The sequence below is a fragment of the Achroia grisella genome, unplaced genomic scaffold (assembly GCF_030625045.1).
Source record: "Achroia grisella isolate CSIRO2021 unplaced genomic scaffold, CSIRO_AGI_Agris_v1 utg770, whole genome shotgun sequence".
In the NCBI taxonomy this organism is placed as follows: Eukaryota; Metazoa; Arthropoda; class Insecta; order Lepidoptera; family Pyralidae; genus Achroia; species Achroia grisella.
This window is the reverse complement of record NW_026713016.1, coordinates 3100264-3113188: the sequence shown is the minus strand read 5'-3', so window position 1 is coordinate 3113188 and position 12925 is coordinate 3100264. Positions and strand designations below refer to the sequence as shown.

Genomic DNA, 12925 nt, shown 5'->3' with positions numbered 1-12925 from the left:
TGCCGTAGAACTTTGAACGTTTCGTTTGTACTTTCTTTATACGCTATTAAATGCTCTAACAGACAAGTGAGTTTGTCAATTAATCGTTTGAAATTAGGACTATTTGTATAATAATTGGGATAGAGAAATATATAGGTCATGTTTTCTCAAACTGAATCTCGTTATTCCGATCAAGCGAATGTAATTACGGGTATAAACCAGTATGGTATACTTTGAAAATTGAACTGATATTGCTAACTTTCTCAGGAAAAATACAAATGTCTCGTAGTTTAAGTACTGTATGTTTAATTACGAGTTATATCTATTCAACATGAATTGATTTTTTATTCTGTCTTTATCTGCGTACTCTAATAATATTACGTACGCCTATAGTATTTTGTTTTTAAAATTGTTACGTACGAGATTTTAGTGCAGTTGAAAAATATTCTTAAAATTTAAACAGGTACGTATTAAAGTACAAAGGAATCCTTTTACAATTAGCATTTTACTTTCAAACAAGTAGATGGAGTCAGTCATATTATTATTTAAATTAGTTATCCGTGTGTGTAAAAGTTTTGAGAATTTTCTAAATAGAAGCTTTTTATAGTAGACCATTAGTTTTGAACTTTAGTGAGGGCCTTACTATTTATTTTGGCTACGAACCATTAAGATGTACATACTACCTACTTACCATTTTGTTTAACAACCTCTGTCTATATAGAAGTAACTAACGAAAATGGCACAGACCGTTAGAGTTTAGTGATTCTAAAGTGGGTGTTAATGTCGCACTGTTCATTATAATTCAATCTCCTTTTGCAGTAAACATATATATATATGTTCATGACTGTAATGTTTAAAAGCCCATCCTGATGGGCTGGATTGTCGCCTATATACCTACATGAACCACTCCTGTGATTCTAATCCAGAACTCGCTCGTGAAAAATAAATCAGACTGTGTATTAAAAAAGTAAGACATTTACATGTCACCTGAATGTAGGTATTATCCTATTAATGCTTGAAAGTAATATATATCTATTATAAATATATACCTACCATGAAATTATTTTACTATCTGATCTATTAAACAATAGAGCCTTTCATCTTTCAAAATGTATTGATTACATACATCGAGTGGAATTCATATATATAAAGGCTACATTGATGCAGTAAAGGTCTGTGATTATACGTATTGCCTTATCAATAAGGTTCAAAATAAAAAACCGTCTAGAAATTATATGTGGAGGTGTATCACAATATTGCATTGCCTTGAACTTAAAGTTCAAAGGTACTTGAGACGTCGCGACGGGAATGCTTTTAAAGTTATCACTAAAATTATTTATTACTAATGGATCTCGGCACTTGAAACTCATTTTTCCTCTTTCGTTTTTATATACACCATTTAGGCTTACATTTCATTCCCAGAGAAATAGTGCCACTTGAGTATGGATTCAGTTTTTGCGTAATGCACTGTTTATTTCTTACACGTGTGGTGTGAAATCTGAATATTCTATACATCACGATGAGGTTGTTTGGAAAGGTTCTATTTTTTTACCTTACCTATTTAGCCTCTAAAAAATATCTAAATTTAATTAAAATGAATGAAATAACGTAATGAACATTGAACAACAATAAGCCAGGAATAATACCGTCTAGTCCCAAAATAAACAGAATTTGTACCATGGTTACTAATAAACTGATAGAAATACATAAATAGTTCGCACGAGAATCTAAAATCGACCATAGGAAACAAGGCAGTGTGCAGACTAGCTATACTTACAAGTAGCCTTACTACTACTTACCTAAGTGATTTTCGACTAAGAGATAAAAGTAATAGTTCTCTAATCACAAATTTCATAAGAAGTAAATAAACCTGAAACGATTCCTTTAAGTGTCACATCATCATCATTTTTAAACTTAAAAAAGAAATCCAAAGAATATAATTTATGAACAAATTGTACTATTGGTGTCGATCGTCATTCGAGATTATACCAGTATACTACACGAAACGAACGTATATTCCGAAATAGGACCAGTCATTTTTTCAAAATGGCGCCAACGTCGTGACTTGCACGTGTGTAAACGGTCTATTAGGGTTCAAACAACAAACAAGCTATTAAGCTTTTAAAAATCGTTTAGTGACAAATAAGTCGCCAGCGTTCTTAAATCTCTGGTCATGTTTTTTTTTTCGATTATTGAGCGATTACGATGATTCGTTCATGGGATTGGAGAGTGCTGTCATACTTAATTGCTTTCTGATCAAATTAAAATAATTATATAATTATTTCTGAATGTACATAAAAAAAATACTAAACGAGTCCAAATTCTGAATTGTTATATAATTACAATAATTATTCTGTAAATCGATAGAGAGTTTTAATTCAGAGTTATTATTTCATCGATTATTATAGAACGGAGAGGCACTCAATTCCACTATTTCAATATAACGAGATGTCCCGTCAATTTTAAATCAACTTCTTTCTCTTCGATCTTTTTTAATACATAGGATTTACTCTAATCTAACTCTAATCCTATGTCTGTCTCTTTAGTTTCATGGCCGTTAAGTTTATGTTGTACCTAAATTCTAAGAGAGATCTCTATCAGTTTGTGCTCCAGCAAATACTAATAATCTAATTTTAATTTTTTTAGATATTGCAGTGCACATACAGGGTACGCAGCCATGACACCTTATATCTCTGGGATAGTGCGTATTTTGAGCGTAATGTGTTTTGTAATATTCACGATGCTGTTCAAGTCCATAGTCACCGGTTATTGCTTTCCATGAGAGCCATCAGCTTCTTTGCCTTTACAGTACTGAATGCAGTAAATAAGGATATTGTTACAGAACATCAGATAGAATTTTACAAAATCTCTCTCTTGTCTTTCTTTGAAATATTGCCAAAATAATTTGTAATCCGAAAGTTCTCTTAGACAAATGTAGTAGGTATATATAAACAGACGGGACGGTTATTATCAAAAATTCGAATTTTATGATAATAAAATTATATTAATTGTAATCAGTTTTACAATTGTTCACCTAAAATAATACTATATTCTTTAATCTCATTACGCTCGTATAAAAAATGTTTTCACCTATGTAGAAGCAAGTGAAACATAAGCGTATCAATCTCAGGAATGCGGCCTGTGGTCTCCGGATCATTTCGGTGATTACCATCATTATTAGTTATTACGGCAATGAGTCCCAGCATCACGCTATCTTTCACTGATTTGTTAATATTTTTTGGATGACAGTAAGTAGTACAATAATTCAGTAGCATTAATTTTCCTTAAAAAATATTAAGAGGATTTATTTATTCGTTTATTTATTTGGGTGGGATACAAATAGTTTCAATAATGGAGGATAATAAATGTACATTATCCGGACTTTAATCTCTACTGTATACTAATTAAAGATTATATTTATAAGAAAATGCTTTAATATCAATATATCTTATAAGGAAGTAATCTTCCTCGATTACAATAAGAAGCGCTGAATCAATCGATACAAGAGTAAAAGATATCGCGGTTAAAATATAAAAAGAAAAATAAAAATTCACAATTTCTCTTTCGAAGTTCACAAATCATACAGAGAGATGATAAATTTGTCAATATAATGAAGTACCCTTCATGTTGAGCAGATGTGTAATATGGCCGACTACTTGTGGGTTCCATTGGTTCTCGATGGGCCCCTAAAATGTAAGAACTGAACGCATTAGGTTAGGCCCTTGAGAATTAGTTAAATAAACTGTATGATTCAAAGAGCCCTCAACATAGTGTACCAAGAAGATGCATCCAATAAAAATATATACCATTTGAGACCTTGTACCTAGAGACAAAATGTAGTTTTGTGACACAGGAGGACCTGTAATATAGACAAAATAATAATAAATGCCATTATTTAGTCAAATTATATATTATTAAATAGATATTTTATATATCGTTCAATGAGATCAAAAGTATTGAAAAATTATTCAGACATCTAAATAAACACTAATTTGAGTTTTATCGTATCATAATATCTAAGATAATGTGATAAATGTGTAACGTAATAAACGTTAGAAAAGTATTTTTATTATTCCATTTCAATCTTAACTAGGTCAGGCCATCTTCTATCCCTTCTAATAGAGCAATCCCATTAGGTTTGAAAGTAATCCATGATCTGATTATTTATTCCGCTGCAATGCATTCAGCAGTATTCATTAGTACCCGTCAGTAAGTGAAAAATAAATCCGCTAACAACAACAGGATTCTGGCGCATTCATTTTTATCTCGGTGTAATATACAACTTCGTGTAGTGTAATAATCAGTAATATTAATATACCACGCGTATGGAATGTAATCGTTTATAAAACCAACTGTTTATTTAATGTAAATTACTTTCGAAATTCTTTCGTGCATTTCACTCCGGCGTGTAAAGACTAGACTGGGCGCTGTGGTGTACAAATATAAATATTTAGGTATATGTTTTTAAAATTAAATAAACTTGCAATCATCTTCTATGACAATGACAAACAAATATTTTTAAACACATTCTGAATCTGTCCGAATCGAATCAGTCCCTTGATTAATAAATAACAATTTTGAGTACTACCATTACAAGCAAAACAACTCATTTGGAATAAAACTACAAAGAACTACAAAGAACTACAAAGAATACCAAATGTCAAAAAAATATGTTGAATTGTCTTCGCTGTCGTATGGTCGCTCACCATGTATGTAGTAAAAATAAATCGGTACCTACTAGCGTTGCAACTACAGGCATTTCTTATTAAACAGTGCTCAAATGAAATGTTTACTTTGTAGTCCCTATGTGAGATCTTCGTTCCGTAAACATACGTACTGTACGTGTGATTCCGTAATCGAGATCCCTATTCCTAGTAAATGCATCCGTAAATAAAAATAACATTCGTTGCGCAAGTGATATCAGGAATTAACCTCGATTTTTGTTAAAATATATCGATCGTATTGAATCGGAAGTGTTAACAGTACACTGACCAAAATAACTAACGTTTGGTTGCTGTTTAGGATTTTGGAATTATTCTACCAGATGGAGACTTGTACAAAGTCTGTAGACCGGTATTTGCAAATGATGTATAGGTGCCAAAATTATTAATGTATGACCTTTCGGCCTCTTAAATATATTTTATCACTATCCTTATTCCTATACCTATCTTTAAAAAATAACAGTGCAAGTATGTCAAAGATATTTCAATTATCGAAAATCCGTTGTTGGTAAGACTAACGCAATACAAGGATATTTCTTAAATAATCTTTTAGAGAGTAACAGGCTTTATTAAATAATTAATTTGATTTGATATAATTTCTGATCACGATATTGATTTTAGAACGACGAAATTTATGCATTTTTCAGTTCAGTCATGTCAATATGTAATGTTTTTTTTTATACAAACATTTGGAAAGTTTTTCTTTGCGTTCAGAGAGGATGCCGTTGTGTACTCATTCCTTAACATAACTGGGTGTTAATGATATTAACACATATGTGGTTATGCATTACTAATAGGATATGTAACATTGATCGGGTTTAAGTCTAATCTAGTGCCCTCATTTTTAGTGTATATTTAAACATTATGTATTTTCATAGAAATATGATTAGTCAAACATTATTCTAGTTTATAACTTCCACGCCGCATTTACCAAATATTGAATCTGTTGCAAATCATATAAATCAGTTTTGTTTGAAATGGGCTGTTTTACTGCGGTTTCGCGGAAGCTTCGAAATAATTGTATACACGGGTTAGCATATGTGGGATGACTACGTAAGCGTAGACTAAAAAAAAGTCTAGACAATAAGACCACACAAGGAAGCTCTTTCAATACTAATGTATTGCAGGCAGACTGAATTACTATGGTCCTAAAATATTAATCTTCTTTTGTTGCAGTATTATATTACATTTATGAGAAGACTCGAGTGTTAATGTCTATTGTGAGGAATACAGCGTTCTACGATATGTACTTGTTTTATTCATTCTTGCATATTCTTCTTTCTCATTATGGTATAGAATTATTACGGGGTCCTTCTTCACATTATGCAAGTTCAACCCACAAAAAGATAACGTTTAAAATAAACACGTTCTTCAGAGTTGTTAAAGTAATAACATTATACATATAGTGTACTTAGATAACATTACACAAGTCCAAGTGTCACCAAGTAGGCACTAGTATGTTATTTGAGGAATGTTTATTACGGCCACTGGGCAGAGGACCCTGTTGTTAGTGACTTTTTGTCTCCCCAGTAGCCTTCCGGCTGCATTCTCTTTTAAATATATAATTACCAAAGCAATAACTGAAAATGCCATTTGTAAACGTAGTACTATGTTCTGAATTCCTTAGTTAGTGTCTTAATATTGTTCTTTATAAAAAAAATACCAAATAACGTATAGAAACACAGTTTGCAAAACAAACTGTGTTTCGGTTGAAATAGGTGAGACCGAGATACCCACATACAAGTTTTAGTCTATCTCATACACGACATCATGTATCTAACGCTCCTGATACCCGTCATGCGTTTCCATTTTGGGGACTAAGGTCTCATGTTTTCGTATTCTATAATTCTACGGCCATATCTCACCTTACTAATCGGAACACGGTTTACAAAACACGCTCTTGAAATATTAATAATATCTTACTATACCATAGTAGAATCGACTACCCTTTCGTTTACCATTACAGTTACCGGTAGACTCGACAATGAAGTGCAATTAGCACTGTCATAACCAGTTACCTAAACCTAGCAGAAAATTCGTGTGACTAAATTTGCGAGGCGTATTGTTTACTCTGCTGTCATATGGCACTCAACGAGATTCGTCGAACAGTGAAAGGAATCTACTAACAGTTCATTGTGCAATTAATATGAAAACAAGCCTTATTAGCCTCAATGTAAACAATTGTAGTGTGAATTCAACACTGTTTTTGTGAATGGCTACTCGCCTGTGAATGTGTCAGTTACTTATTTGTTTATTGCAATTGTAATTTAATATTTCAAATTATATACGCAGCACAAAGTCACATTGTAATTAGTAATTATACACGTGATTTGCTTATTACTTGTACATTATTGCGACATTGTTGGATTGATTGTTTGTTTTTCATGAAACAATTGTACTTTTCCAAAATAATGTTGAAATCTAAGAGCATAGCAAAGTATTAAATTTTAAATATTGAATATTTGAAAATTTTAAATATTTTAGTTCAGAATACAACAATATATTGAATGATTCGAATACAAAATATATTATTCACACGAAATATTGCAACAGTAATTTATAAATGATCTCTAGGTAAATTAACGATAAAAGATCAATTAAAATTAGTAACGCTTTCTTGTATTCTGGAAAAACATAATATACTAGTAAATGATTGATAGATAGAATATGCTTTTTTGATAATATACAATGAATAAAGGACAAAAGATATATTAGAGACCACATGTATAATTAATTACTATAAGGCAGCTAACATATTTATTGATGTTTACTTTAAGTTTTAGATTATGACGTTGTCCTCACTTCGACCCGGATGAGAACGACTGACGTTTCACTCGAATGGTAGACAAGTACTCTTAATATAATAATGCGCTACCTCAACTGGGATCGCTATATGTAATTTGATCTTTGGGTAATATACGTTATCCAAAAAGAGAAAAATGTACCTGTACCACTTAATGGTAGGCGTGCCGTAATTACTTTAAGATGATTTTAAAGGAAACCTGTTTCTTGATTTTTAATTTATTTTGATATTCCTCATACTAGAAAAGTTTTGTTCTCTCTAAGAACATACATTTCTTTAGTATACAAAACTAAAATTGACTTAGCTAGTTGATTTGCTCATGATTGTTTTAAACAAAGGGTTTAAGTAAAAGTGTAGAATTTATATTTTTGAAATAGACCCAATGTCAATCAATGGGTCTTCCTTCACATCGTTTAGTAACGTCGCTATTTTGCTCAACTTATAATTTTTATTCCAGATAAATATTTGGAATGTCACGACGTAGACGGTTTTTGACAAAATGGCGCGTCGCTAAATGATGGCCGCCATGATGCCGACTCCTATTCATGAGCATTATCCGCGGGACGGCGACCTCCGGCCCCAGCACTCCAGAGATGATTCCAGGGACTCTGGAATTTTTCATACCACTAAAGGACTTTGGAATGCACCTGGACAAAACAATTGCTTCCTTAACAGCGCAGTACAGGTATGTTCAAGATTCATATAATATCTTATTAGATACATGAATTCTTTGATATTTTATTATAACGTACAATAGGTTTATGCAAATAATTTTTAAATCCTGCTGCGTGGTATTTGGAATTACAATGGATTAAGTTAACTTTTTTGTTTGAGAATTTATTTAAATTAATGTTACGGGAAGCATTTTAATCGGTTAATTTTTTTCTGAGATTGGCGTGCAGAAACTAATAGAAATATAGAAGAACATAAAAAATATTTATTGATCTGTGTAATATCAGCACAACGTATATGTACAGACACTACTTGTTACAATTATATTATATGTATGATGAGATTTATTCAATGTAATATAATTATTTAGTTTGAACGTGCTAACAACAATACCTACTAGGAATACTTTTTCAAAACTCTTTCGTTGATCAAATTTATTTGCGTACAATTATACACAATGTTTACGATTGTTGCTTGTCTACTATTAGTTTTGTGTACTGCGTACATATGAGTATGTAAAAAATACATCACATATCCACATGTACCTACACTTGGAGTATCAATGTTTAGCCCCTTAATTAGGAGAGATAAATTGACTAAATCGGGATGAGCAGTATAAAAATTCTTTATTTTGGTAACACAACTTTTAGTAAATTCTATACAGTTTTTGAAGTATGCAGATGCCTCAGAAAATAGTGTCGAAGAACTCTTCACATAGCGTGCGCGAGAGTTTGCTCAATAAACGATCAAAGAGATCAATAAACCAGAGGTAGACTGTAAAAAGTCGTCTACGTGGGTACCTTTTCTCACTTATTTCAGCTGCCAATTAGCTTACTTTCTAATTTATCTTTCGGTTGTAGAGAATCAGGCAGTGAAATTACAGAATAAGGTCCTCAGAAGTGGCAGCCTTTGGGTGGTGTCACATTATGTCCGTGGTGCTGTTTATATATATTTTCACTCTTAGTATTTTTCATTAGGTTCGTAGCTTGTTTCCTACTCCAATTACAAGAAATTATTTTTTTATAATATTCAGAAAATTTGTTCAGTATTGATACTTTTGGTTATCATATAATTTGAAGTGCTAACGAAGAATATATCTCCCTACCTAATTGTGGATTAAATAATGCTATACACTTCTATCAGTAAAATAGAATTTGTGTATTTTATTTAACCCCAAACCAGTGACAAAGTAAAACTAACGATGTCTACTAAAGTGACTAGACCGCTAATTGAAATCAAGATGACACGCCCAAACTCTCGGAGATTGTTAAATATTTGTTCTGCACTCGCGAAAAACTGAGAATGCTGTATCAACAAGCGTTCGTAAATGGCTATTTACAAATAACAATCATGTTGGTTGGATCGTGGTGGGCGGTTCGGTTCATTGACATACTCGTATAGGTTGCCAATACATCGATCGTGTGTGGAAATAGACATGAGATAATGATTGTGATGATCGAGTATCACCATAATCTGTTTTAATAGTATCATTGCGAAAGTGTTTCTGTCTCTCTTTGTTATTTTCCCACGAAGAAAACGGCTAATATAACAGATCTTAATGAAATGAACGTGAAGATCAAGGTGTCCATAGGACAAACATAGGCTATGATATTGGACAAGAGGCAGTTGGACAGAAATGTTTGCGCAGGTAACAGAAGAAACAGTTGAACATTTAGTCAAATAGAATTTAAATAAAATTGGTAAAGTTTTAGAATTGTACAAAATTTCTCTAATATAAGAGGATAACATAATAAAAAATGAGTAAAAAAAGACGTCGTAGTTTTTAAAGCTTAAAATATTTTAGTAATCCATTGGAAGTTGACGTGAGTAGCTGGAATGATTGGGATGATAAATGTTAAGTATTAGTTGGACGTCAGCGAGGTGGGCTTAGGCTTAGAGATGTGACATCCGGTATGAAATTCGATGATTAATTATCGATTATTTTTGTAAACGAATTTTCATTATATATTAATTTGTCATTTGATTATTTAAACACAAGTCCAATTTATGTACTTCGTCCTGTAGCTTTTCATCTTTCTTTCTTTCGCTCACTTCTTTGTCTTATTTATTTAGACCACTTGGTTGACTTGGTTGACAAACCGTTTGTGCCAAACTATGATTTGTCCACTTTTCTTCGAAGGAAAAATACATGTATTTTTATTAATAATTGATTTTTTTCGGTAGTCGATTATTGTTTCACATCCCTAGGCTCAGTATTATTAAAATTTCAACGTGTAAGCTGGAGGCTTGTACTCCAACTCGAATATTAAGTGTTACGCCTTCGCGTTACAAATCGCTTGCGATAAGCAATCGTAATAGGAAACCTTTAACTTCCACTTGTGAATAAAGGGACTTAAGTAACAGTTATTATATTATAGTTTTTCGGTTGGTAATTCTATACGCACGTAATGGATTAGGTGTCATGTATAAAAATTTAGTGTAAAATAGCAATGATCTCGTAGTACTTAAATACTTTTAAACATTAAGAATATCTTTGGTGTAAATAAAATATTCAATCAAATTGAACGTATATCTATTTCTATGACACTTATTGCCATGCAAAGTATAAAGTATTCAACGTCAGTTCATTTGACAAAAATAGTGCGAAGAGGCGGTATATAATGTAATTATATTTTTAATATGAAAAACGAGTACTTATTATGCATTGGTATTTACTATTTCTATTGATTTTTTATTGGAGTTAAAGAATAATCGTGAGAAAGCAACCGAAAGCTTGTTGATAATGACAATAAAGATCTCCCATATGCCGTGTGGGTGAATTCATGGTCGTCCAACACCATCTGTAAACACCCATCGACATACGGGACGAGTGCTAATATATCTTATATGGTCATAGACAAATATGTGCGGTCAAGACAATATGGTTGGTGACATACGCACCTACATAACGGCGCGTACCCATTATCACCGATTGAGTTAACTGTATACAATCAATTTTAATACTTAATGATATAGTTGTAAAGTTCACATTTGAATATAATTATCTAATTATATGCTAATCTGTGAGCACGACTTCACTCTTTTTTTAATGTGATTTCAATACAAATGATTCCTTGCTGTATTAAAAATTAACATTAATAATCTCCATCGATGAATGTCATAATGTCTGAAACTATCATATATTTTATTTAATCCTCATACCTAAATTATTATTAATAAAATAAAAGATTTATTCTTTGATTTAATAGATAAATTAAAAAAATATTTAAGAAGTGTTAAAACCTCTTTTATCTATATAAAGCTACATTAATATAGAATAAAAATTTTACTACCTATTTACCGGTGCGTGCGAAGCCAGGGCCGGTCGCTAGTTACAGTTAAGTTGAAAGCACTCACACTCGTATGTTATGCCACTCTGAACGACATTTTTTTATTATTACCTAGTTGAAGTTTTTCTCATTTAGATTAGATTTCGAAAACAAGTGGTCTAAATGTAACCGGAATGTGTACCGTGTTAGTATTCTTATCTTCAAGTGAAAGAGGTTTAACAAGAGTAGATATCATGAATAAGAAATACACGTATAAATTGAAATAACTTTGATTGGATTCAAGCACAAAATCTGTATTTCGTAAAAGTGTGACTGTGTGTTTGGTACCTTTTCACCACTAAAAGGCTAAGCAAATCCCAATGAGGGACATGGGTATGTTTTTACTCGAAAAAGCAGACGTGCTTTTTCGATGTAATAATAACCCAATAACCCATCAGTCAAGTCTCAGGTAATAGCTAGTTTTTAATAAAATAATAATTACGTTTTCGTTACATTCTATACTAATATTCTTTATTGCTCTTTTAGTTATGTTACGTACTTTGAATTCGTACGTACTTACGTCTCACATTTAATCAAACGTAATCTAATAAAAATCACCTATCTATGTCTAATCTTTTGGATGGGTAATCCCAAAGACAACAATAGTTTTCGACAGTTTTAAATTACGATAACACACAATTATAATATTAATTTATTCATAGACCTTTGATTATAAAACAAAAGGAAATTAATTGAAATATTACATCATCGTATACACGTGCATGATTAGAATTCCTTCTCGCTCGTAGACGGTTGATAAATCTGATCCAATTTACATAGACGTAATTACGACACGGTAAGACGTGAGTGACGGGATAAAAAATGTACCATGTGCGTGGTATAATGACGCCGAGCCACGGGATGGGTGCCGCATCATACTCCCATCAAAATACCAAACCATATATTCGTATAGGTACCTAGTTTATTTAGAGTTACATGAAAAATAATACGTATCAACATAGAATAACTATTACTACATTCGACGGTCTCGGTGGTCTAGCGGTTTAGCACACCGCCTTACTTTCGAACGACGCAGGTTCGATTCCTCGCACGGTTCAAACATTTGTATTCATGAGTATGATTGGTTGTATCGGTCTGGGTGTTTTCTGTGTATAATATGAATGTATTTACGAAAAAAAAATGTCTATGTATTAGTATCAGTAATCTTATGGGTACCATAACACAAGCTTTAGCTAACTTAACTGAGTCTAGATAGTGCTGTGTGAATTGTCCTGAGATTATTATGGTATTAACATTATTAGATTATTACATATATATAATTCTAGGTAATATTAGATATTTAGTATTGGTATAGGTGATAATAATAACCCTGAACAATTGTCTACCCCTCTAGGACCAATCTAAGTAGTTCTTGTATTTAATACTAAACAATCACACTGATGAATACAAATGTTAGTATC

General features: G+C 31.9%; 1 protein-coding gene across 1 annotated transcript in view; it reads left to right on the top strand.

Annotated features, from left to right (window-relative positions):
* Nucleotides 1–12925, top strand: part of LOC131850502 (uncharacterized) — an 85491-nt gene that overhangs the window by 7587 nt on the left and 64979 nt on the right. The window contains exon 2 of the mRNA XM_059200740.1: nucleotides 7961–8188. Coding sequence (XP_059056723.1) covers nucleotides 8018–8188 — 171 coding nt within the window. The 5' untranslated portion in view covers nucleotides 7961–8017. The remainder of the gene's footprint in view (nucleotides 1–7960; nucleotides 8189–12925) is intronic.